At 48.1% G+C, this 27,080-nt stretch overlaps 2 protein-coding genes across 13 annotated transcripts in view; both read right to left on the bottom strand.

The window, feature by feature from the left end:
• Plekhm2 (pleckstrin homology and RUN domain containing M2) overlaps positions 1 to 6,413 on the bottom strand; it is a 36,309-nt gene extending 29,896 nt beyond the window's left edge. For all 4 annotated transcript variants that reach the window (XR_013427464.1, XR_013427465.1, XM_078025352.1 and 1 more), the window contains exon 1: positions 6,271 to 6,413. Coding sequence is in view for 2 of the 4 variants with exons in the window: in XM_078025352.1 (XP_077881478.1) it covers positions 6,271 to 6,330 (60 nt within the window). In the remaining 2 variants the exon portion in view is untranslated. The remainder of the gene's footprint in view (positions 1 to 6,270) is intronic.
• A 10,982-nt stretch (positions 6,414 to 17,395) lies between these two features.
• The window catches only part of Ddi2 (DDI proteasomal shuttling factor 2), a 44,914-nt gene continuing 35,229 nt past the window's right edge, over positions 17,396 to 27,080 (bottom strand). For 7 of the 9 annotated variants that reach the window (XM_078025347.1, XM_078025346.1, XM_078025348.1 and 4 more), the window contains one exon: positions 17,396 to 25,977. In XM_078025347.1, the coding sequence (XP_077881473.1) occupies positions 24,128 to 25,977 (1,850 nt within the window). In that variant the 3' untranslated portion in view covers positions 17,396 to 24,127. The remainder of the gene's footprint in view (positions 25,978 to 27,080) is intronic. The other 2 variants (XM_078025350.1, XM_078025351.1) reach the window with 1 other exon arrangement.

Here is a 27,080-nt window from a genome sequence, read left to right as displayed (position 1 = left end):
AACAAAGAGCAAGAGCCAAAAAACCTGCCTCTCATCTCAGGGCACCCCTGCAGGCCTTCCGACTTTGGACAAGTGGCTCCTCCATTTCGACTGTGTGTCGACAGGCAGCAGAGCCATCGTCATGCCCTCCTGTCCTCCCACAGCACTGGGCTGTGGAGATTCTATTGGTCTCCACAGTTCCCGGGGAGCGGGATTATAGGAAACGAATACCTCCTGGTCACTTCTCTAATGAGAGCAAGGGGAGATGATAAGTCACAATACACAGATGGCGAAGCTGCTCTGGTGGCGAGAGGAGACACGCTCACACCCCGAGTTGTTGTATGACCAGTGGATCAGTGGCCCCAACTTTTAGTTCCAGCCTGAAGGACTCTCCCAGAAACTGTCCCGATTCTCTGGCCTCAGATGGAAGCTCTAGGGCGTCCCCTCAAGCCAGCAGCAGGGAGAACTGTCTGGAGAACTTACCCAAACTGGCCAGCGCCACCACCTGGCCCTCTAGGAGGCCAGCTCTCAGCTCCACCCCGCAGGGCAGGGCTCCAGATGCCACTGAGAGAGCCTCTTCACGGGCAGCGAGGCCACCCGTTCCCCTTGCACACAAGGGCACTGCCAGCTCTGGTGGCAACATGCCCTTCCCATGGTGGTGATCCTGAGGCCCAGACGTCACCAGATTCCTGGGGGAAGAATGACCCACCAGGGATCCCGAGGTACCTGCCGAAGCAATGCCAGCCTTCCCCCTCAGCACACCTCTGATCCCTAGCCCCTCCTCCTGCCCTCCTATTTTTCCAGCACTGGGGACCGAACCGCTGAGCCACATGCTCAGGCTTCTGTATTTTATTTTGAGTCAGGGTCTGCTAAGCTGCCCAGGCTGACCTTGAACTCCTGGCTTAGCGCCTGAGTACCTTGCGCCACAGCGCCACCCGGCCCCTCCCTGCCTTGGCACTAAAACCTGCCCTGACCTCTCTGGCCTCGACTCCAGGTCAGGTCTCCAGGCCAATGGCTCCGAGAGCTGGCATGGGATTTTCAAGTTTTCTGTGAAATTCTCTTCACACTGGGTTCTAGCTGGAGAATCTGGAGGGAGACTCACAGGAACAGCCACTGCTCCACTGGACACTCTGGGGCGTGATCTGTGACTACAGAGTGACCACAGTCAGCCTTGGTCCTCCCACTTGAATGTGACCTGCTTCTCTCTAGCCCCAGATACAGGTGAGCTTCTGCGGCGTTCAAGACCTCACATCGGATCTGGAAGGGCCACCACGGAGACAGGCCTGGGAATGCCCGGCTGGAAGGACGGCAGTGACGAGCTTCCAAGAGAAACCTGACGCCAGAGAAGCATTTCAGAAGCATTTCAGAAAAGGAGAACCAAATCCAAACCAAGCCAATGGGCGGGGCTCAGAAAAAAAAAGTCCTCGCTTCTCCACCAGCAGGGCGGGTGACCTGGATTGGCGCTCTCTGCCCACACTGGGGCTCTGGTTCCTCCTGGCCTCTATTATGCAAAGCCAGGAGCAAAGCTATGGCCAAGGCCAGGATCCAGGGAAGAGGAAGCAGGGAAGAGGGCCCTCCTTATGAAATGCTTGGGTAGTATTATTTTATTTAGATCTTTGCCCTGGAGATTCGGGTCCTTGGGGACTTCCAGAACAATTTCCCCTGAAGCCAGTGAGTACAAAACTATTGATCTAATACCTAGCAACCCTCTCCAGGAACGAGCTGATTTAAAGTACTGCAGACCCAGCTCTCGGGGACAAGGAGCGGGAGGAAAGGCCCTGCCCTCAGATCTTCACCCACAGACCAGGATGGCCAACAGCTGCGGCCAGTCACTGCTGCCCCCGGATTCCAGACTGACAAGGAGCCCCCTGCTCCACGAGGCACGTCTGCCGGAAATAGAGCCTAAGGTACCTGACCCAGGAGGACCTGAACAAGTCACTTCTGGTTGACCACTGCAGGACTCATTTCTCCTGCTTAAGGGGAGGGGAACAGGGCCGGTTCCTGTTCCTCTAGGTGCTTCTGAGGCGAGTTTTTTTTTGCTGTTGTTTTGTTCTTTGATACTAGGGATTGAACCCAGGAGCCCCCAACCACGGAGTCACATCCCAACCCTTCTTATATTTTATTTTGAGGCAGGGTCTTCCTAAGTTGCTTAGGAACTGGCTAATTTGCTGGGGCTGGCTGTGAACTCGCCATCCTCCTGCCTCAGCCTCCTGAGCCTCTGGGATGACAGGCGTGGCCACCTCACTACCTATTTTCTTAGATAATGTCCCTTCTCTGCACCTGACCAAGGTTCCTTGGGATGGCAATGTCACTGTTTTGGGGAGTGCTCCCTGGTCACCTCCTCCACAGACTTCCCTGCCCAGGCCCTGTCACGAGGTCTGTGTGACGCCTGTGTATTGCCACAGTCTGAAATCCTGTTTGTCCATCCCTTCATTTATTTCTCATCTCCTACAAGAATGTCACTTCCATGAGGGCAGAGACCTTATCTGCCTCCACAGCGAGTGGCCTGGGGACAGAGGGAAGGAGCTCAGCAGTGTTTTAAATAACTGAACACAGGACCATGGGACAGAACTCAGTGTCCACGTCCACTCCACAAGCCTGATATGAAGTGCGTCGGATCAGGTCAACCACAAGCCAGAAGGTGACCCTGCGCCGGCCTCAGTGAGGACTTTTTTGGGTGCACACGTGTGTAAATAAAAATACCTAAAAATACTGCCTGTGGGCCAAAACAGCCTGAGGTCTATTTTGGTAAATAAAGGTTTACTGGAACACAGCCACGCCCTGCATGGCGGTTGCTTTTGAGTTCCAAGGGCAAAAGAGAGGAGATGGTTCAACAAAGACCCCATGTCCCCAAATATTTACCATCTGGTCTTTCAAGAAAAAGCTTATAGGAAGCATAGTGTGGGGCTGGGGCTCAGGGGGAGAGCACTTGCCTAGCACGTGGGAGGCCCTGGGTTAATTCTCAGCACTGCGTGTAAATAAATAAAATAAAGGTCCATTGACAACTTAAAAAAGTATTAAAAAAAAAAAAGCATAGTGTGACACACACGGAAAACTGCTCCCAAGGCATAATGGTGGCTGGGGATGTAACTCAGGGGTAAAGAGCTCCTGGGTTCAATCCCGGGTACCAAAAGTTAATAAATTATTAATAAATATCAAATAAAGAAAGAAAAGAAACAAAATGCCAACATCATCCCTGCTGGGATGCTTCTCTATTAACAACTCAGCAACCACAGGCTTTGTTAGCCTCTGCTACTTGCTCCCTGCCCAGAACCGTGGAACCATGGGGTTTGTTCCGTCCTGCTGACTGTCTGACTCTAATAGCCCCCAAATCCTATGTCCATCCAAGAACATGGTTCCCTGAAATTCAGGTAGGATAACAGCTATGTCACCTCTTGGGTGCTAGAGTATGTGCTGCTCATCACAAAATCTAGGTATGACAACAGTGGAACTCAGCTGGGCACAATGGCACTCAACTGTAACCCCAGCAACTTGGGGTTGTCTCCAAATAAAAATGGGCTGGGGATGTAGTTCAATGGTAAAGCATCCCTGGGTTAAATCCCCAGTACCAATACTACTACTACTACCAACTACTACTGATAGTGATAATAAGACTACTGATAATAAGATAAGAGGAAGGAAGGAAGGAAGGAAGGAAGGAAGGAAGGGAGGGAGGGAGGGAGGGAAAATTGCTGAACTCAACTGCTTGGGCTGGGGGAGCACTTGAGGACACAGCTTCTTGGGGTGGAGGGACTTCTGGGACGATGGTCACATTGTTTCTAGTCCTAGGGGTCAGATATGTGAGTGTGAGAACATACTAAGCTGTTCTTTTAGGCTCTCTGTACTTCTCTATATGTACTTTTCTTTTTTTAAAAATGTTTATTCTTAAGTTTTAGGTGGGTATAATATCTTTATTTTACATTTATGTGGTGCAGAGGATCGAACCCAGTGCCTTGTGCAGCTAGACCAGCACTCTTCCACTGAGCCACAACCCCAGCCTCCATATGCACTTTACGATAAAAAGTTTGAAAATGTCCCGGCATGGTGACACATGCCTGTAATCCTAGTGACTCAGGAGGCTAAGGCAGGAGGATCGTGGGTTCAAACCCAGCCTCAGCAACTTAGCAGGTTCTCAGCAACTCAGAGAAACCCTGTCTCTAATAAATATAAAAAAGGGATGGGGATGTGGCTTGGTGGTTAAGCACCCCTGGGTTTAATCCCTGGCACCAAAAAAAAAAAAAAAATTCGAAAATACTCTATAAACACAATAATACATAACACACCTTTCTTTTTTCTTTCTTTCTTTTTTTTTTTTTTTTTTTTTTGTGGTGCTGGGAATTGAACCCCCGGCAGGCCTTGCTCATGCTAAGCAAGTGCTCTACCACTGAGTTATATCCCCAGCCCCAACACAACATTTTTTTGCAGAAATATACATCTCATTTTCTTCCTGCAACATCCTTTAAAAAGAAGCAGTAATGTACTCCCAGTTTGAGAAGCTGAGGCAGGAGAATCAAAAGTTCAAGGCCAATCTCAGCATTCAGCAAGACCCTCAGCAATTTAATGAGACCTTGTTTCAAAATAAAACAAAAAGGGCTGGGGATGTGGCTCAGTGGTAGAGGGCCCCTGGGTTCAATCCTCAGTACCAAAGACAAACCACCAACAACAAAAACCCATAAGACCATTTTACTGGTGGCAGAAGTGGAACAAAGGCAAAGCAACTCTCAGGGTGCTGTATGACAAATCAGGTGAGACTGGTATTCGAGGACAAATCTGACCTGCAGACTGCTAGCCTGCTATGTCTGATGCTGAAGCTGAACTGATTCCCATTAGAAGCAGATACCCTGATTCAGAAAACCACACACACTTCAGGATGCAGGAATCCTATGGCAGTTGTCTGAAACAAGCACACGGAGGAAGTGCTACCAAGTACAAATGGGTTACATAACAATCTGGAGGGCGAGAGGCGCCTCAGACCTTGAAGAAGCAGAGCTGGTTCTACCACAAACAGAAAAGTACCAGCACCATGCTAGACGCTCTCATACTTCTATTAAATCTTCACAACAACTAATTTTATTCCTGTGTTAACAGATGAGAAACTGAGTCAGGGAGAGGTTAAGGTTATGGGTTACTAATTGTCAGGGTGAGGATTCAATTCCCCAGGAGCAGGACTCTAGAATTCTTGTTCTCAACTGTGATGCTAGATGGGCCTTGGGTTGGGATGCACCCAGGGATGAGTTTCCAGTTTCTAGTGAGCAATTTATATTTTCTGGGATGCATTACAGCTCAATAAAATGTGCCTGGACAAACACATAATTTCTAAGCATCTTGAAAAAGCACACCCAACTCCTTCACGAACAATAGCTGGATGTAAAGAGTGGATCTCTGCCTTCAAATGATCCATGTTTTACATGGTTGGTGCCCATGTCTACCACCTCTCTGTCTAGGACTTTCCCCAAGTATTTTTTTGAAGTTTAAAAACAAAATTGTTGGCCTTCCTGGAGCCATAGTTGGCCCAGATTAGACTGGAAAGGTCGGCAGTCTTTTCTGTTGTGACAGATGCACTACTTTGTGCTGTATATGTGTAATAAGAATCGCAATACATTCCGCTGTCATTTTTTTAAAATCAATAATAATAATTTTAAAAAAAAAGATGCTCTGCTTTTTAACAAAGTCCTTGCTCCTCCTGCACCGGCGGCAAGACCCTCCCAGTGGGCAAGACCAACCGAGACCCCATTGCATTCGCAAAGCTCAGGACAACAAAATAAAAGTTCATTGGACCAGCCCACCCGTGGGCTTTTTGCAAGATTATCTGGGGTCTACTTTTCTTTTTAAGCCACACTTGTCTTTAGGAAGGGAAAACTGCTGGCCCGGGTCACTTTCTGAGGAATGTCAGTGGGATGGAGCAGTTATTCACACACAGGGTGGTTTCACGAGTCCCCTTGTCTGGTTCCCTGAAGTGGTGAGATAACTAGTGAGTCTTGTCCCCACCAGGTCGTCCCCAGCTCCCAGATTCGGGGCTGACCAGGTGACCCAGGGATCAGTCATAAACAGGGGACACCCACTCCGGCGGCCCGAGGGTCGCAGGATGAACTCCACCTTCTTTCCTGGGATGGCCCCGACGCGTGCCCTTGACAGGTGCCCCGCAGCACCCGGCCCCGCCGAGGGGCCCTGGCTGGACCGGCCCGGGGTGCGGGGACCCGCCGCCGGTGCAGGGACGGGACGCGGCGGCTCAGGCTCCGCGGCTCCGCGGCCGCCGCCCCAGCCCTGCGGCCCGGCGGCGGCCGCGCTCACCTTCTTCACCGACAGCGAGATGTTCTCCAGGATCCGGTCCTTCACCTCCCGCGGCTCCATGGCGCCGCCGCCGCCGCCGCCGCCGCCCCGCCGCCGCTTCCCGCGCCGCGGGCCCGGGGCTGCCGCCAACCGCTGCCGCCGGCCGTGCGGGGGCTCCGTCGTGCCGGCCGCGGGGCCCGGCGCCCGCCGCCCGGCCCTCGCCTCGCCCGGGCCCTCGCTCCGCCGCGGCCCGGCGGCTCCGGAGCGGCCGGCGGGGAAGGAGGCCGCGGGCGGTGCGCGGCGGCGGCGGCGGCGGCGGCAGGAACTGATGTCAGGCGGGGCGGCGCCTGGGCGGCGGCGGCGCACGCGGGCCCGGACGGCGGCGGACCCACGGCGGCCCAGGGACCCCGCCCACACCCGCACCTGGGCCCCAGACCCGCCTGTGCCCAGGACCCCACCTACAGACCCACCTGCGCCCAGGGACCTCGCCCCAAGACCCGCCTGGGCCCCAGACCCGCCTGTGCCCAGGGACCCCCACCTACAGACCCACCTGCGCCCAAGGACCCCCACCTACAGACCCACCTGCGCCCAGGGACCCCACCTACAGACCCACCTGGGCCCAGGGACCCCCACCTACAGACCCACCTGGGCCCAGGGACCCCCGCCCCCAGACCTGCTTGGGCCCAGGGACCCCACCTACAGACCCACCTGGGCCCAGGGACCCCCACCTACAGACCCACCTGGGCCCAGGGACCCCACCTACAGACCCACCTGGGCCCAGGAACCCCACCTACAGATCCACCAGGGTCCCAGACCCACCTCTGCCCAGGGACTCCCACATAAAGACCTAACTGTGCCCCGGGATCCCCACCTAGAGACCTTCCTGGGTCCCAGAACCATCTGTGCCCAGGGACCCCTGCCTACAAACCCACCTGGGCCTGGGACCCCAGCCCAGAGATATACCTCTGCCTACCCACCATCTGGGAGCCCAAGACCCCAGCCATAGACCCTCCTAGCAGCCCTGGACCCTGGTCCACAGACCCACCTGGGCCCAGACCCACCTTGCCTGGGAACCCTGCCCACAGACCACCTGTACCCGAAGACCCAGCTGAGCCCAGGACCCCTCAGCCAGCAGACCCCACCAGAGTCCCCCTGGGCCTCCTCAGTGCTCAGACCCAGGCCCCTGGGACCCCTCAGCCAGCAGACAAAGGCCCCAGCACCCTACCTTGGCCCTGCCTCCAGAACCCAGGCCACCTGGGCCCCATCAGGTGGCCACTTCCTAGTCGCTCATGCTCAAGGAGAGCCCTAACCTTCAAGTTGCTCCAGGTTCCTGGTGACCCTCTCCACCTCCAAAATACACCCTCTTAACTTCCCCTCCAGGTCTAAGGCCCTTCCTACCCAGATCCCACTTTTTCAGACCCACTATCTGGAGAGCCTCCGCTCCCGCATCCCTACCTCCATCCCATCCCAAAATTCACCAAATCTACACTTAGGAATTCTCAGTCTCCTACCTGGCTCAGTTCTCTCATTTGGTTCCCAAATAGATATGTCCTCACACATTCATTAGTCTCCTCTTTAATTCTTAGCCCAGTTCTGAGATCTGGCTCCCCAGTCTTTCCTTGTCCCTTCTCAGGCTGTCTTATCCCTACAAGTTACCCCAGCAAACATCCCACAGGTCATCCAAGAGGGGCCCTGCCCCACATACATGCAAAAGATTCCCCATTTCTTAGTTTTCCAAGGAAGAAACCCAAAGTGGTGATGGTTTGTTTTTGTGAGACTGGGGGTTGAACCCAGGTTTTTTTTTGTGACAGGCTCTAAGTTGCTTAGGGCTTTGCTAAAGTGCTGATGCTGGCCTTGAATTTGTGATCCTCCTGCCTCAGCCCTGAGTCACTGGTATTGCAGGCTTGTGCCACCGCACCTGGCAGTTATTTTGTTTTTTATGTGACTGGAGAAGGGGACAAAATAAGCTTGGGAAAAGGAAAGAGAAGCTCTTCTTAGGAAGCTGGGATTGCTGCATTCTTACCACTTCTGGGCGAGGACAGAGTTGCCAATACCACCAGTGATGAGGGCTGGCGTGCGCCAAGTACACTGGGCTCCCATCGCCTCCTGTGGCCCCTCTTGTACACATGAAGAAGTTGAGGGCCGGGAGTTAAGTCATTTGCCTGCAATCATACCACAGTTGGTGGAGCCCAGACAGCAACCCAGGCATTGGCTCCAGAAAACATTCCTCTGCTTTTCTGGGCCTTTACATTTTTACAGACTATTCTAGGAGGCAGCCCTGGGGGCTCAGGCTAACCTTTATGGAAAGAATCAAAGTCTCTGTAGTAACAAAATTACTTATTCTTATGTAAGAATAAGTAATTCTTAGGGCTGGGATATAGCTCCATTAGTAGAGTGCTGGCCTCCCATGCACAAGGCCCTGGGTTTGATCCCCAGCACCAAAATAATAATAAATAATTCTTCTTCAGACTGAATTCAGGAAAATAAAAGATGGCTCTGTGGAGCTGGGCAGAAGGCAGAATAAGGACAGGTGGAAATTAAGGCTGTAGTTCCTAGGTAGGCAGAGGAAAGATTGAGGGCAAAGGACAAATTACTTTGAAAGACAAAAGAAGTAGCCAGGTGTCTAAAGGTGTTTGTGGAAGTGTACTTCCCTTCCCTCTCCATCCTGGCTGGGCCTGCACATCCCAGTCTGCCAGATGCAGTAGCCCTGGCTCATGAGGACCCACTCAGCCCAAAGTCGAAGCAAGCTTTGTGATCCTTCTCTGCTGCAAATCAAGCCACCTTCTGCCAAGCAAAACATTCCTATGATTGGCTTTCTATTGGCTGTCTGTGGCAGATTCAGCAGGTATTTTTATTTCTTGGTTATATACCTGGGGTTTCTACCTGGTCTCTGTGCCACCACACCCAGAGGAAGTGACATCTCTGCCATATTGTTTTCATCTGCATACATTGGGAGATGGTCCCATTCAAATTTTTTTTTGGGGGGGACGGGGGTACCAGAGATTGAACTCGGGGACACTTATTTTATTTAGAGACAGGGTCTCACTGAGTTGCTTAGCACCTCACTTTTGCTGATGTTGGCTTTGAACTCACCATCCTCCTGCCTCAGCCTCCAAAGATGCTGGGATTACAGGTGTGTGCCACCGAACCCAGCTCCCCATTCAACTTTTAACAACATTGGGAGGAACCTTCAGTCTCCCTGCCTCCCGGCTCTCTAAGGTTTGCACAGATATGTGAGTGTGTGGCAGAAGAAAAGCACATTTTAGTCCGACAGACTTCTTACAGGGAAGGAAAAGAGGCCAAGTTTGCGTTCATGTGCAGATAATTGTTCCATGTGTAGAGTTCAGACACTCAGGATCCATCCTGTTTGTCACAAAGAGGGCAACTGAAAAGCACAAGGTGCCTATCCGCCCTGCGCTGGGAGTCACTTAACCTTCAACTTGAAGCCCATTCATTTCTTGCACAAGAGTTCACCAGTCACATGGGACACGCATGAGACTCTGAGTCAAAGGCATCAAGAATCAAAAGCTTCTGCTGATTCATGACAGGGCCTCAGGCAAGTCACCGTCAGTAGTTCCCAAATCAGTGACACAGAAAAATGATTTTGTTCTTGTTTATTCTTGTTTTTTGTTTTTAAATATTGTCTTCCCCAAGTCTCATAGTGCTAAATGCCATCAGGTGAGGAAAGACCTCAGAGAGGGGCACTAGGTCTCTTTATTCTTCTTTCCAAAGATGTACGTGTACTACCCCAGAGAAGAAAAAACAGGGGAAGAAAATTCTGGCAGCTTCATCCTGCCACACCCCTAAAAAGTCATTGGACAGAATTTTTTTTTTTAAATGGGGGTGACCGGGGTGTAATTTGGTGATAGAGTTTTGTCTAGGGTGTGAGGCCTTGGGTTCCATCCCCAGTAACCAAAAAAAAAAAAAAAAAAAAAACATGGAGGAAAGGAACTGATTCCCCCCTTTTCTCGCAACTCAAGGCAAATATATATTTGTGCTTGTAGAGGAAGGAGGGAACACTTGCTTGGCAACCAGACTTGGGAAGCTGTTTCATCCCCACTGGAGAGAAGACAAGGGAGGCTGGTTGTTATAACCACAGCCATCTGAGGTCTCAAACCTATCCCCAGCACCTGAGCGCAGACACTCTACGGTAAACCAAAGCAAGACGGTTGGAATCTAGGCTATTTTACTTTATCTTATTTTTGGTACTGGGGATTGAACTCAGGGCTGCTTAATCACTAAGCCACATCCCCAGCCCTTTTTATTTTTTTAAATCTGAAGACAGGGTCTCACAAACTCTTCTAATTTCTTCCTGAGTTAGGAGGATTTCAGGTGTGTGCCATACTCAGCCCTTTATATTTTTTATTTTGAGACAGGGTCTCACCACGTTGCTGAACCTGGCCTTGCACTTGCGATCCTCCTGCCTCAGTCTCCTGAACGGCTGGAATTACAGGTGTGCGCCATCACATTGGGCTTGGCCATTGCATTTTAAAGCGTTAAACATCCAGTTCTGCTGGACACAATGGCGCACACCTGTAATCCCAGCGGCTCAAGAGGCTGAGGCAGGAGGATAGCAAGTTCAAAGGCCAGCCTCGGCAAGCGAGACCCTGTCTCTAAATAAAATACAAAGTAGGGCTGGGGGTGAGGCTCAGTGGTCAAGTGCCCCTGAGAGTGCCCCTGAGTTCAATCCCTGGCACCAAATAAATAAAGAAATGCCCAGGTCTTTCCCATTTTCATCTAGTCAGCATGATGAGCTGCTAAAAATTGGGACATCAGCTGTCCCCAATAACTTCCTGTCACAGAATTTGGAATAAAAGTCTTGCTTGCACTGGGTGTGGCAACTTTAGATTTATTAATAATTTTTAAAAACCCTGTTGGGCGTGGTGGTGCATGCCAGATACTTGGGCAGCTGAAGCAGGAGGATGGCTGGCACCACCCTATCTCAAAATCAAACACCGAAAGACTGGTGAGGCAGCTCCGTGGTCGAGCATCCCTGGGCTCAATACCCACTACTGAAAACAGACAAAAACAAAAGCCACATCTTCTCTGGCCTCCAAGGCCACGGTGGCTGATCTAGCCTCCCTCCACTGACTCATCTCCTGATCTCTCTGCTGATACGTGGTCACCCGAAAAAACCTTCTGATAAACATATTAGTCTGTTCACACCTGAGGGCCTTTGCTGAGAATGTTCTTCCCAAGCGTGGCCAAGGTCTGTAGCTGTTTGCCCAAGTCCGTACTTGGTACAGCAGTAGCACCCCGACCAGGTACGATGCTGGATGACATTTCCCAGTCCCCTTGGCAGCAGACATGGCTGTGCGAGAAAGTCCTCTCCAGTGGAACACGGTCAGCAATAAATGATCCCAGCCTGAGTGGACGCCCCTCTTCCCTGCTGTCCCATCTTCCATCAGGTGGGAAGAAGCCAAAGGGAGGTCAGATTCACAAGAGGGAGGAGCCTTGTTCCCTGAATCACTGCCTGGAGGAGAGCTGCCCACCAGCCAGGACCAGGCGCCTGCCTTGGGCTACGACGTGCATAAGATATAAACCTTTGTTGTGATCCATTTCCTCAATTTGGACTGTGCACACCTGTAATCCCAGGGACTCAGGAGGCTGAGGCAGGATTGTAAGTCCCAGAGCAGACTCAGCAATTTAGAGAGGCCTGGTCTCAAAATAAAAAAAACAAAAAGGACTAGGGATGAGGGTCAGTGGTAGAGTGCTTGCCCAGCCTGCCTGGGGCCCTGGGTTCAACTCACAGTACTTCATAAAGAAAGAGAGAGTCGGACCTCTTTATTCCTTCTGCCTAACCTAATATACCCTAAGCCCTCACCTGGCAGGAGCCTGCCCATCAGTCAGCGCTCAGTTTAAACTTTATCTCCTCAGAAGGCTTGTTTCTTGGTGACCTTGAGTCCCTCCCAGCATCAGTCAACTAAGTCCCCTTTTCCACTACCTGGCATTCATTGTTTTGCTCAACGAGGCTCTCCAGAGGCTGTTACGATGCCAGCTCCCTGGGGATACCACCCTGGCTCTGTGCTGTGCCCACAGTGCCAACTCAGTGTCAGGCACATGTGACTAAATGTTCGTGAGATGAATATCTCCTGATGATTTTTTTCTCTTTTTGGGGGACGGGGGTACCGTGCTGGGGATGGAACCTAGGACCTCAGGGCTGATAAACATGAACTTTACCACTGACTACCTGTCCCCCAGCCTGCTGATGAGTTTTTAATTCTTGGGATACAGAAAAATTTGAGTTGGCCACGGAAGTAAAAGATCAGAAAGAGAATTGAGAACAAATGTAAGGTTGCTTCTCTTTGCCCCAGATGGGGCCTTTCTACTCCAGGGAGACAATGGGTGAGGGACTCTGATCACCATCTTCACAACCATTAGCAGAGAGGTACTGTGGTCCTAAATGGTCGTATAATTTTTTTTAAAAACCCTGCTGGGCACATGCCTGTAATCCCAGTATCTCAGGAGGCTGAGGTAGGAGGATCACAAGTTCAAGACCAGCCTCAGCAACTTAGCAAGGCCTTAAGCAACTTAGTGAGACCCTGTCTCAAAATAAAATAAAAAAGGCTGGGGATGGGCTTAAGTGGTAGAACACCCCTGAGTTCAATCTCTAGTACTAATAAATAAATAAATTTTTAAAAATGCTATCTCCCATGGAAGCCTGCACACTTACTAACCTTCGTATGTCCCCCGTCTGTCTTTTAAATCAACCAAACTCGAAGGCAGCACTCCTCAAGGGTTGGAATCTCTACACCTGCAAACTGACCTCACCGACCTGGCCAGGTTCCAGTCACAGTTCTGCCATTAGCCATGCCACGCCACCGGTGGCACAACCCGTTATGGCCTTTGAAATGAGGAAACGGTGGTAGTATAATGGTGTTCGTGGATTTATTTACTCAAAACACACTTAAGTGGCTCCTTTGCACAAAGCACGGTTCCTGGGCACTGAGGATGGAGTGGTGGAAAGGACCCCCCCTCCTGGACCTTACATTCTTTTTTCTTTGGTATTAAGGGGTTAAACCCAAGGGTGCTTAACCACTGAGCCCCATCCCCAGACCTTTTTTGTGTTTTATTTAGAGACAAGGTCTTACTGAGATGCTGAGAACCTCCCTAAATTGCTGAGGCTGGGTTTGAACTTGCGATCCTCCTGCGGCAGCCTGCAGAGCTACTGGGATTACAGGTGTGTGCACCATGCCCGCCTGGCATTATTTTTTATGTAGAGACTGAATCTCACTGAATTGCTTAGGGCTCACTAAGTTACTGAGGTCGGTGATCCTCCTGCCTCAGCCTCCTGAGCACTGGGATTACTTGCGTGCGCCTGGCCTGGCGCTGACAAGAAGAGAAGTGGGGAAGAGAGTCGTGGGTGCCATGCAGAGAATGCCAGGTGGCAGTTGGTGCAGAGAAGGGAAGTGGCGTCGGAAGTGAAGGTGGCCACAATTTTAGATTGAGTAGCAGGAGAAGGCCTCAAGGAGTGACACTGGAGACCAGGAAGTCCTGAGAAAGCCGTGAAGGCACCTGGTAAAGAGCGTTCCAGGCTGAGGACCAGCAATTCCAAGGCCCGTGGTGGAGTAGGCATGGTGTCCTGGAGCTGGGGTGGCTTGGAGCGGGTGGGAGGGGGGCAGGAGGTGAGGCAGAGAGGTGAATAGGGGCCTTGGCGGCATTGAGAGGACTGGCTTGTGCCTTGAGTGAGATGGGAGCCCACTGGGGGTTTTGAGGAGAGGCCCTAATCTAACAGAACCCAAAATGCAGGTGGAGAGAGGAGACCTGTCCCAAAAGTCCAGGACAGCGGGGAGGGTACCTGGGACCAGGCTTGTAGAAATGACCAGACTGCTAATATATTTTCAGGTGGAGCCGACAGGATTCAGGACAGGTCTGATGCAGGAGGCACGGGCTGGGTGATGCAGTACTGCGGGCTCAGCGCACTTTGGTTTCATATATCTGGGGCTGGGCAGAGAAAATTTGGCTGTTAGTGACTTTCTAGGAGGAGCCAAGCCACACTAGCTCTGTTGTTCTAGGACAAACTCCCTAGTCAAGGATTGGTGATTGGTTAATCCTGTTAGCACACGACCAGCTCTGAACCAGTAAACAGTACCCACAACAATTTAGCCCTTCCTGAAAGATGGAGGTAGTTCGTCTTGCTATATATCTTGAGATTTAGATTTTTTTTTTTTTTTGGTACCAGGGATTGAACTCAGGGGCACACAACCTCTGAGCCTCACCCCCAGCCCTATTTTGTATTTTATTTAGAGACAGGGTCTCACTGAGTTGCTTAGGGCCTCACTAAATTGCTGAGGCTGACTTTGAACTTACAATCCTCCTGTCCCAGCCTCCCGAGCTGCTGGGATGTCAGGTGTGCACCCTGACACCCGGTCAGCTCCATCTCTTCTTATCGGACACCAGCAAGTCCACATTTCCCAGCTTCTCCTTCCGCTGGCTGAGGCCAGGTCTGTTTGGTCTGTTTGCTGATTTGTGTGAGAAATGAAAGCACCATTTCCAGGTCTGGCCCATAAAGACCCCGGAGCTTCGCTTCTCTCCCCCATCATCTCCAGTTCAATGAGAGAAATGGCATAGCTGCTGCAAGCCTGGCTGCTGAATGGCAGCGTGGAGGATGCTGCCCTTCCTTCCCACTCTCCTGACCAGGGCCAGCTGGACTGTTGGTGAAGGAGAAGCAAGGCTCTACTGGTTAGGCTACTGATATTTGGGGTGGGTTTGTTCTAGCAGCCCACCTTAACTAGTACAGACATCTAAAATGTGATATTGTGCTCCCAGGAGCTGTAGGCTGGGGCCAGGCACTGCCTAAGCTGCTGTTCTCCGGGGGGACCGTGTTCCCAGCACCCAGCTCTACCCCAGAAGGCATCTTGCCTCCTGCCTGCCTAGGGTTGCAAGTAAAGAACACCTGATTTAGGTAAAAGAGAACCCGGGAAAGGCCTTAAACAAAGACAGACTTATAGTTTACTTTGTATTTTTTTTTAAATAAATGCACTTTACATTTAAAAAAATTTTTAAATAGGGCTAGAGGTATAGCTCAGTTGGTAGAGTGCTTGCCTTGCATGCATAAGGCCCTGGGTTCAATCCCCAGCACACACACAAAAAAATTTAAAAATAAAATATGATACTGGTTTGGTTGTTAAAAAGGAAATTGAGGGCTGGGGATGTGGCTCAAGCGGTAGCGCGCTCGCCTGGCATGCGTGCGGCCCGGGTTCGATCCTCAGCACCACATACCAACAAAGATGTTGTGTCCGCCAAGAACTAGAAAATAAATATTTAAAAAAAAAAAAAAAAGAAATTGAGCCAGGTGTTGTGGCTCATGGAGGATCACAAGCTCAAAGCCAGTCTCAGCAATTTAGTGAGGTCCTAAGCAACTTAGCAAGATCCTGTCTCAAAATAAAAATAAAAAGGGCTAGGGATGTGGCTCAGTGGTAAAACATCCCTAGTTTAAAAAAAATTTGGGCTGTGTGTACAGCTCAGTGGTAGAATGCTTACCTAGCCATGTGTGAGGCCCTGGATTTGATCACCAGAAACACACACGCGCGCGCGCACACACACACACACACACACACACAATTTCCTTTTTCTATACTTCAGGTAAGAGAGAAGTTTGAAATAAGCCTTTGAATACCAAAGCCCAGTAAGACACAGCCCTATAGCAAAAATCTTATTAAAGTTTAAAGTTTCCCGAAATATATTTCAGATGAACTTGAGGCAGGTGCCATTGAGAGCAGAATGGCAGAGAGCCAGCAATGAATCAGGCTGGAAGGATCACTGGCATCACAGGTACGGTTATTACAGGTGTGGTTACCACCACGCAGAATGGACTCAAAGCAAAAATTCCAAAACTTACTGAGTAAATAAATTGTTTTGTCAAAGAAACCACCAAACCTTCCAAGCCTCTGGAGACCGTCCGGCCCCTAGATGTGCACCAGCTTACATTTTTTTTTTTTTTAGTTGTAGATGGACACAATATCTTCGTTTATTTTTATGTGGTACTGGGGATCGAACCCAACGTCTCACGCATGCAAGACAAGCGCTCTACCACTGAGCTGAAGCCCCAGCCCAATAATCAGAATCTTAAAGCTCTTCATAATGCCTTTCCAGTGTGATTTCTAATTGCTGGGGCCAGGGGCCAGTGACAGTTGAATTTCCTGATTCTCGTTTCCTAGTAGGATTTGCTACTGCAGTCCCTGCTCCATCACTGTCTATAGGGAAAGATCAGGTTAAGTTACCCGAGTTGTTTGTCAGACCATAGGAGTCGCAATCAAGACCCGAAGGAGAGGATAGGGCACCACTGGTGACTGTGACTTGTCAGTGGGATGCCAGGACTAAACATAGGGCCACGTCCTTTGGGGAAATGGTATGTGTGGTCTGTGAGTGAGGAGAAACTGAAGGACTACTACCTGACCACCAAACTACTCCTGGTCTTCTGGGCACAAAAGTAGATCACACATCACAGGGCCTTGCAGTCTGGTATAGCCACGTGACCGAGTTGCAGCCCGTGAATTATGGGTGGGGAGGCCATGCTCACCACTTCCAGGCCTGGTCCACACCGCATCTCCTTCCCTGGCACATCAGCTGGGTGGTCATGTCCACGGAGACTGGGAAGCCACATGCTGAAGAGGGCCGATCCTGGCAGCTAGCTTAGGACACTGCCTGCCTGCACCAGGAGGCCCCTCCCCAGGGCACACGACTAGACAGCTATCCAACCTCTGAGATGTCAGCTTAGCATCCTCCAAATCCTGAGGTTAACACTCTGAATGACACTCCTCACATCTAAGGAGCTCTCTGGGTGCTATTCTCAGCACTTTACATGCATTCACTTCTTTGATCCCAGCACCACCCTGAAGAGCCTTTGGCTTACAGTCAGGAAACTGAGGCACAGAAAGTCAGGCAACTTCCCAGTCACTCCTAGCAAGCAACAAGCTGGAGCTCACACCCAGCAGCCTGGCTCCAGACACATCTCAGTCACCACACCCAGGGATACAGAGGGCATGTCTTTTGTATCAGAAGGTGGCTCTGGGCTGCTCATTTCTTCTGTGTTCAGGCACACAGTCACAAATTACAGTGCCTGGGTATAAGGGGCAGGGACACAGAGACAAGGACAAAAGTGAAGTCACCACCTCAATTTAAAAGAAATTGATCCAACAAAAACTCTTATGATAAAAACTTTATTGTCTTAAATATCAAATGTTTTTACACACCACTTTTTTCTTCAGAAAGTTCCTATTAAAAAAGAAAATAAAGTGTTTTGATTATTTAGGGCTGACTTACATTTCAGTATGTGACAAAAATTCAAACTCAAAGGCATCTATTTCACTCAGCTGCAGACAGATCCTATGTTCAGCCCTAAACCCTAAATGGCACAACGCAACTGACTTTGGGATTCCTGAGTTTGGTTCCCTTAAGTTCTCAAGAGTTTTCCTAACTCTCAAAACCAAAGCATTTGGGAGTGAGCGAGCCACTGGCAACCTGTCTTGCCAGCCTAGTTCTTAAGATGCAGTAGTCTCAAAGCTCAAAGAAAAGTCAAAACATCTTGGGCTGGGGATGTGGCTCAAGCGGTAGCGCGCTCGCCTGGCATGCGTGCGGCCCGGGTTCGATCCTCAGCACCACATACCAACAAAGATGTTGTGTCCGCCGAGAACTAAAAAATAAACATTAAAAATCCTCTCTCTCTCTCTCTCTCTCTCTCTCCTCTCTCACTCTCTCTTTAAAAAAAAAAAAAAAAAAAAAAAAAAAAAAAAAAACATCTTGCAATATATGAGCAACTGCAAGAATAAGGGAAAGAAGGGTTTTCGTTTTACTACAGCTTGCCAAATATGGCTATAAACTGGTAAACGACTCCTTCCTGAGTGCAAAGACCATTAGCCCAACTTGCCACGAAGACGAGATGTGGAATAAAAACACAGAAATTATTTTTCATGATAGGTACACAGTGACAAGGCAAATTCAGTCAACGTGTTGAGTTGCTGAGTGGATCACCAGGATTACCTCAAAAGGATGATCAGGGCAGTGAGAACAGAAATCTAAGCAGTCAGATGATCATGTCTGGGATGGGGAACATCAACTCAAAATCTGTGGGGCTTTAAGGAAGGAGTCAATGGTCTGGCTAAGGAGCGGACAAACCAATCTGACTAGCTCTGGCATGAAATGCAGGTCCACCCAGTAGGCTACAGATGTGTTCCTTCAAGGTAAAACAAACTCTTGTAAAGAAAATCATCTCCCTTAGATGCATTTTCCCAGGAAAAAAAAAAAATGCCCCAGCACAGTTCCTCCCTGTAGCTAAGGAAAACCTTTGCATGGTTTAGAGAAACAGTTCTGTGAACGGCTCCTCATCTAGTGTTCTGTACCACCTCCCCATCATCTACACAGTAACTTCTTTAGGTAGAAGAAACATTCTCTAATGCTTACGCCCAGGGACATCTCCTTGACAGGGTTCCTTCCATAAGATGGTGTCCTAAAACTTATCAGCGGGACCCTCTCCTGTTGTATAGCTCGAGGATCTGGATTGGTAACCAATAAACCCTTGGGAATGTTTCCTAGCTGTAAACCTCAGAAGTCACCAAGAGCTTAAGATTCAGAAATTCTACCTCTATGCTTCAGGACTACAACATATATTGTGCCATTTTAAATACTGGGTTAGAGAATGTCTCTTTGACAGAGCGGTCCTGAATCCTTCTGTATATTAATCCTCCCTGCCACCCGGTCCCAAACCATCGCTTGCTACACTTTCTGTTCTAGATTCCCATTTTCACATGTGGCACTTGGCTGCTTTAAAATAGCACTGTGCTCACTCCTGGGAGCCCAGATGGTCAGTACTCCAGAGCAGCCGCACTCAAGGGGTGAGGGAGGGCACTTCGGCATGGAAGGAGGTCTGGGCAGAAGGAAGAGGTGCACACACAGGGTCACCTTTCACAAACTGACTTCAGTCCTGCCCACCTACCTTCAGCATGCTAACCTGACTTCAGGTTATTTCTAACAGATGTCACCTTTTTCTTCCTGATTTTGCTCTTAACATAAAAATTTAAAGAGTAATTCTAGGTTCACAGCATCTGATTCCACTATGAGCTTTCCCCTCAGTTGACTGAATTGGAACCAGCTGACTTTTAAAATAAAAAAGCATGCTATTAAACAAAAGATACGTCTTGCTTTTGAAGCTAAAATTTGCTTTGTGTCTCCCTACCAAAAGCTTCACAAGGGTAGGGTATTCCCATCTGTTTTAGTCACCCAAGTTCATCAGTGCCTGGCATGTGGGCATTTGGTGTTTGATGAATCAAGTAGGAATAAATTCTGGTTCAACCTGATTGCATAGGCTTGAAGGGAGTAGCCAACTTTCTTTCCAACATGTATGATTTGATGGTACAACAAAAAACTTCTAGGAAGTGCTTTTGGTATGCCTGATGTAAAAACCTACGTAGCAACCTTCCTATCCAGGAAACCCAGTGATGATGGTGAGCCAGAAAACCACATTGTGCCCTCCATCCCCAGGAGGGCTTCTTTCAAAACATTGGATTCCCGAGATATTCCCACTTTTATTCCCCACCAAAACTTGATACTGCTGCTATTTGGAGAAACTAAGGCACAAAGGAAAAGCAAGTACATCAAAAGGCCGTCCTAAGTTCTTCAGTTTATTCCATGAGCTCCTAGGATTCTCTACAGAGTATAAAACTTGAACCTAGACTTCACCTCTAATTCTCAACAACAGGTTTTGAGTTGACTTTGTTAAGAGATATTGGCATTATTCTCAGGGGAACAAAGCCATTTCTCTTTTACAGACCAGTAAGAAGTATGTTCATCTTCTAGGATAAAAACTTGTGATAACTGTATTTCTATTTCAGCTGCAGACCACACTGTCACCAATCTCAAATGAGAAATTTTGGCCTTTTTGGCATTTGTGCTAGAGAATGCACATTCCAGCTGGCATTTCTTATTTATATGCTTGTATTTTTTGGTGCTGGGGATTGAACCCAGGGCCTCATGTGCACTACTGTTAAGCCACACTCCCAGCCTGGTTAGCTGCTAATGGTGCTTGCCCCTGATTGGAAATCTGAGCTGCACAGTCACCCTGCTCACCCTGGACCATGGCAGCTACAGGAAAAAGCATTCAGAATACAGTGTGACTCTCCAGGCTGGTTGCTTGCAAGGCAGTTTATTATACAGATGGTGGGCAAAAGCCACCATAAGTGAAGAATGTGTCTAGATATCAAAATTGCTTGTTTTTAATCTATGTAAAATCAACTGTAAGACATCTGTCAATCACTGTATGTATGATAGCTGACACATGTATTTATAGACATGAGCTGAAAAGTCAAACCAACTAAATTTCTATGGCTTCTGCTAGAAGTGAGAAAACTGGTGAGGGAAGAACAGGCAGCTCTCACAGGAACTGGAAATATTGAAATCAGTCTCATGTGTCCTTCCTAGGCACCCCCCTGCTAGAGAAATGCTTTAGGAGAAAATGTGGGGACTAGGAGCCTGCAAGATAGAAAAGTGACCTTTTTTGCTGGGGTGGAACTCAGGGCCTCACTGGTGCCAGGCAAGTGCTTCTCCACTAAGCCACCCACAGCCCCTGGCGGGAGTTCCACGCGCTCACCATCTGTGCAGCTTGTTTGACCAAGCAACTGGTGACCTGTCACTGGCTAAAACCTAAGCTGCAGGCTGAAGTTCCTGGGTGGCTGAGCCCCAAACAGGCACAAGTGGAAACAGTTCATACTGCTGAGGAGCCCAAGGAAGAGCTGTCTGGTTACCAAATGCACCTTCCACACAGGAACCCAAGAAATAGCCAAGTTCTACAGGGAAACCCTCTGCTCTTTGGTGAAGAGACCACCATTGGAGATAAGTATTGGCCACAGAATCGAGCTACCCACTGCTACCCATAAGGAGCTACCCACTGCTTCTTATGGCTGTTAGGTCAGCTGTTGACCAGAAGGCCAACAATGAATTTTTTTTTGTACCAGGGATTGAACCCAGGGTCACTTAACCACTGAGCCACACCCCAGCCCTTTTTTATTTTTTCAGACAGTCTAAGTTGTTTAGGGCCTTGCTAAGTTACTGAGGCTAGCCTTGAACTTGCAATCCTTGTACCTCAGCTTCCTGAGTTGCTGGGACTACAGGCAAGCACCACCATGTCCAGCCCAATGATTTCATCTTATTCTTAGAAGCCTATCTAGAATCTCTATATTCCTGGAGTTGGTGGTTTTTTTTTTTTTTTTTTTTTTTTTTTTTTTTTTGTGGTACTAGGGACTAAATCCAGGGGCACCCTTACTGAGCTACATCCCTAGCCCTTTTTGAGACAGGGAGGGACTTGCTATGTTGCTCAGGCTGGCCTTAAGCTTGCAATCCTCCTGCCTCAGGCTCCTGAGCTGCTAGGACTGCAGATGTGCACTGCGTGCCTGATTTCCAAGTTCTTAAATGCTAAACACTGAATAAAAATGGGACAATGAAGGTTCACTAGTGCAATGTTCTGTAATACCCTCTGCATGTTCCAGAAGTCACTCGAAGGCCCTAACAATGTCAACTTTATTTTTAGACAAATGGATAAAGATTTTAAAAATCAAAAGCAACTAGGAAAAAAAATGACAAAAGGGAGGAGGATATTTGGCAAGTGGGTTAAGCTCATTTATAGTATTCCTAATAACTATATGACTACAGGTCTATTTTATTTTCCCCTAAAAATAAATATACATATACATACATAAAAAGCTACTGTAATGAAATATTTTTCCAGACTGATATTACATATCCCACTTGGAAGTAATTCCCAAATATCCATGTTGTAAAAACTCAGTGGCCATGGCTCACCAAGCAAGCTTCGAGCCAATCTTCCCAGAGGGCCTTTGGAGAGAAGTCTACTATCATCAATAAATTCCCACCCCCCCACCCTGAGGTCCCAAGGATTATAGGCTTGAGACACCCCCAAACCACTACCCATAAAGCAGACAAGGGGCCCTGCTGCATTGCTGCTGGAATTTGTCTCAATCATAGTACCAACTCCTCAGTACAATCACAGCTTGAAGAGTCAGCCGACAAACCCTCTGAGCAGTTTCCTAGTGCATCTCCCATCTTTGGTGTAGGGCAGGCAAAGGGTCCACAACATGCGGCTGTCGACAGGAGCACCCTAAGGGCAACTGGCTGACCTGCTGTTCAGGGCACCCTCTGGAAAGCAGTGAACCATGACTCTTTCTGTCAGCCTTTTGCTCACTTTAGAAAGGATCATGTATGTGACTTGCCATCCCCCTGCTGAACTCTCTCAGCACACATACAAACACAGCAAAAAGAAACTGGGATGGGGAGTTGGGAAATGCCTCTAAGCACCCCTAAATTAAAGTTCTAATCAAAAGCTCCTGAGATCTGAGCCTCCATTTTGGTTGTGCTCAATGACTTGAATTCTGATGGGAAGAATGAGTTTTCAGAGAGAGATTTTAGAGAAAATCATTTAACATGAAGATCAGAAATCACTCTTTGAAAACTTCTGGTTCAAACAAGTTGCAAACTATAACCTGAAGTCAGGGATTATCATTCTCAAAATTCTTTTCAAGAAAACCAAGATTTCAGATTCCTGCTAGGTCCTGGGAGAACAGTTTATTTTCCAGAAAAGTTACCTAAAACCTATCCAATAGGATTATTGCACAGTGGGGCCCACAGGACAATGACTTCCAAGGGCTAGTCTTTATATTAAAAAAGGCCACAATAAATACGTCTATATATTATGCCCCACTCTAACTTGACATGGTAAACATAAATATAAGTCTTGCTTAAAAAGAAACTCCTGAGGAAAGAAAGGGATGGAAAACTCTACCAAGGCCACTTGGGTCAGAAACTACAATTACTATTTTCACTGCCACGAAGGACAAACAGACTGACCATTCTAAACACCAAGATGAACCAGAGACAAGGTACCTATCACTCTTCAGTGTTATGCTCAGATCACAGTCCAAAGCGAACTCTTAAACTTCCTAGAAGACAGGTTAGAAATGAAGTAGGCTGCTGGCATTCAACTTGTTGGTGGAATCTGCCTTCTTCCTCAGTCATTAAGGGCTGAGATGTCAGTGAGATGCTCACAAACCCAATCTCTAGTAAGTTCCAGTGTTTACCTATTCACTCAGTCCTTGACATTTACAAAGGGAGCTACGATTGGGTCTTTCTTCCTTCCCTTTTTAAATCTGGGTAGCACCGTGTTTCACACTAACATTAATCCCTCCACCATATCCCATCCAATGTCGTAAGATACCTGGCAAGCAACTCACGCAGCAGCCTGTGATGCTCAAAGCAGCCTGAGCTTCAAACCCTTCTGCTCACCCTATTAAAATGTCAAAGCCTGAGTACACAAATAAAAACATACTGCTCTAGGAAATATTAACTGAATTATTTGTTTCCTATTATAATTGGTTAATCATGACACATAGACAATGGGTATGATTCCAAACACCAAACTGTGTGGTCAAGTTTCTACACTGACGACTGAGTAAACAAGCCATCCCTGCCTACAGCACGGCCGCGGCATGAAGCCGGGCAGTCTCTGTTGCCTGGGTGGTGGGAGTTCTCATGGCTTCTGCTTTTCAAAGCATTCACTCTCATTCTAAAATGGTATGCTATACACAAAACCTCCATTTTATTCCAGAATACATCATCTTCAGAGAATAAAAAGCTTTTGTATGCACATTCTGCCAATACATTTAAAAAGGCCCAAATTTTAACAAGTAATATAGACAAATTCATCAGACAAGAGATCATAAATTACTTTGGCCGAAAAAAATCTTTAAAAAAAAAATCTGGCTCAACATTCTGCTTGCAGGTCTCTACATGTACTGCGTGTGTGTGTATGGTGTGTGTGTATCGGGAGCTTCGGTTAAGGGAATGGAGTACGGGCTAGCCCACCTTCCCATAGTTATGTAGGAACTACAATGTTCTTTGCTAGCAAAACAAGAAGTGCAAGGTCTGCATTTCCACCGACTCGATGCAGAGCCCCGAGAGCTTCCTGCAGAGTAAAGCCCGCGCGGAGAATCCGGTCAATATCTGTGGCAGGAAAGACTAATGGTGGAAGAATGGAGGGACTCGATGGATGGCTGGTAAGTGGCTCTAATTCGAGAAACGGCCTTGCAGCTTCAGGGCAGACATTTTCTCTGGTTTCAGGTCTGGCTGTTATTGGATTCTGTCTGCCCTGACCCAAGTCTTTAACCAAAATGAAACTGGATGGCGAAGTTTGCTCAGAAGTCTGACTGAGTGCATCCTCCTCTCCTGCTACAAGTTTGGATGAAATTTCTGCACCTAAAGTACAGTGTAACTGATTAGATGATTCAGCTGAGGGTACAGTGACACAGCTGCTCTCACTTCCTGACTCCCTAGATTTGGGGACACTTTCCTTGTCAGCCAACAGGCTATCACCTGGACCCCTGAAGTTAGTATTTCCTACACCTTCGATTCCAGTTCCAGGGACAGTGCCCAAGTTTTCCATCTTGGCTGATACAGACCTGGCCTGATAAAAGGAGACTTGTGAACACTGTTCACTGTGGCTCAGATGCTCATTTTGTGTCCATCTTTCTGAAAAGCCCTTAATACCTGTTTGGCTCTTGGCTCCTTTTTCTGATTGACAGACAACTTCTTCAGACACACTCTCAGAAGCTGGCTTATTACTAATGACTAAAAGTTCATGAAGCTCTTTCAAGGCTGCTGTTACAGATGAACAAGACTCTTCTGCTGACTCCACAGAGGGCTCGCAACTGCCACAGAGACTCAGAGAGTGGGGGTAGCTGCTACATTCGTTGTTTGTCCCAGACCTTTCAGCACTGCTTTCTCGGGGCTGTAAATCCTGAGTGGAAACAGAATTATTGAGACTTCCCGGCAAGGGGTTACATTTTGATGTTTCTACTTCCATCAGGGGGTTACCTGAAGGGAGGTCACATGCACCAATGCTCTCGGGGCTGCCTGCTGAGTTAAGTACAGCAACTAGGGACTGTTCGACTACATCTATTTCCATAAGCGTTTCTGAATCTGTGCAGCCAAAGCGTCCTGAAAGTAGGAAACTTTCTTTTGTACTTTGAAGATCCACACTCTGCTGTAGCCCATCTCCTTTCACTGTAGTTTCCAAAGATATTTCTTGTTGGTCCTGCTGCCTCTCTTCAGGAAGTTCATGAAGGTCCCTCATGTCACAAAGATGTTCTTGGTCACGTGGAGCATCATGCTGTACAGCTTCATGTGGTTCGTTCTCTGGTTCTTCGTGAGGCTGAAAGCCACTTTCTTGACTCAGGTTCTGATTTTCTGGAGGCCGACTCTTTTCACCTACAGCCACCTGTGACTCATGCATCCTTGTAGCTGTGACACATAAACTAGCTTCCTGTCTTGTGTGGAGACAACATTTGAGGCCCTGGGTGCTTCTTTCAGCAGATTTCTCCAGATTATCTGCAACAACTGCTTCTTCTGATGAATTATGCAAAGGCATAGCTGGACACTGGTCTGTAGAGGAAGCAGGACCAGAAAAATCTTGCAGAGGAAGATGTTCTCTTTTTTGGGAGTTTATCTGGAATTCAGCTGAAGCTTTCAAAGCCTTCACAGCTTTAGGTTCGATGCTATCTGGGTCACTGGGCTTGGTAGGGCAGACCGAAGCAGAGACAGAGCGAGCAAGACTCGTAGGATTGCCAATCTCAGGACTCCGTCCTGAAGAAGGGGCTGGATGGTTCAATCCATCTGAAGTTGGTAAGGATGACATTCCCAGTGAGGTAGATTCTTTACCACTTTTCTCTGTAACAAAAGGGAAACCAATAAGATTAATTAACAGATAAGAAACGTCACTAAATTATCAGATACAAATTTAAACAGGATAATAAAATTGGGACCCTAGGGTCTGGGGTTGTGGCTTACAAGTAGAGCATTTGTCTAGCACATTCAAGGAACTGGGTTTGATCCTCAGCACCACATAGAAATAAATAAATAAAATAAAGGTATTGTGTCCAAGTGCAACTAAAAAAATAAATATTCAAAAATAAAATATAATTGGGACCATAAACTTGAAATTCTCTTTTATACTCTTTTAACACTCATTATGCTACGTCAGCGCTCAGGTCTGAAGGACGCTTACTTGTCTTTATTCCAGTTAGTCTAGAACTCTAGAATCCTCAAGAGTGTTTTCTTCACCATTCACCCTAAAATTGCCTGAACACTTGTTAAGCATGCAAACTCTGAGGTACCATCCTCAGAACAGACCCAAGAATCTACATTTTCAATAAGCTCCCTAGGTGATTTTTTTTTTGAGGGGGGGGAGGTTGTGGGGGAGAAATACTAGGGATTGAACTCGGGCCCTTGACCATTGAGCCACATCCGAGCCCTGTTTTGTATTTTATTTAGAGGCAGGGTCTCACTGAGTTGCTTAGTGCCTTGCTTTTTGCTGAGGTTGGCTCTGAACTCTCAATCCACCTGCCTCAGTCTCCATCAGGGATTACAGGGATTATAGGCAGGGGTGTGCCACTGTGCCCAGAGTCCCGCTTCCCCAAGTGATTCTTAAGCACATCACGGATCTCAGGAATCCTCACACTAGAATGATTTGTGGGTCCACACACTTTTTTGTGTTTCAAATGTGAACACTGAAATTACAAAACAGAGTCCAAAACCAGGTATACTTGAGATGGAGCAGGAATTATAAAGAGAAAGCAGAATTTACATAATGCTTGCAGGCCTCCAGAATACAAAGAAGCAAATGTTCTGTTTTATTTCTAGCTAGACTCTCCCAATCATGGTAAAACTGTGTGAGCATCTGACTCAGAAAACAAAAGTAAAGAACAGACATTAAATCCCAATCATTATCCTAAGAAATACTGCAACTTTAAAAGGATCATCAGTTATCACAT

The sequence above is a fragment of the Ictidomys tridecemlineatus genome, chromosome 11, assembly GCF_052094955.1.
Source record: "Ictidomys tridecemlineatus isolate mIctTri1 chromosome 11, mIctTri1.hap1, whole genome shotgun sequence".
Classification (NCBI taxonomy): domain Eukaryota; kingdom Metazoa; phylum Chordata; class Mammalia; order Rodentia; family Sciuridae; genus Ictidomys; species Ictidomys tridecemlineatus.
This window is presented reverse-complemented; position numbering and strand designations above follow the sequence as displayed.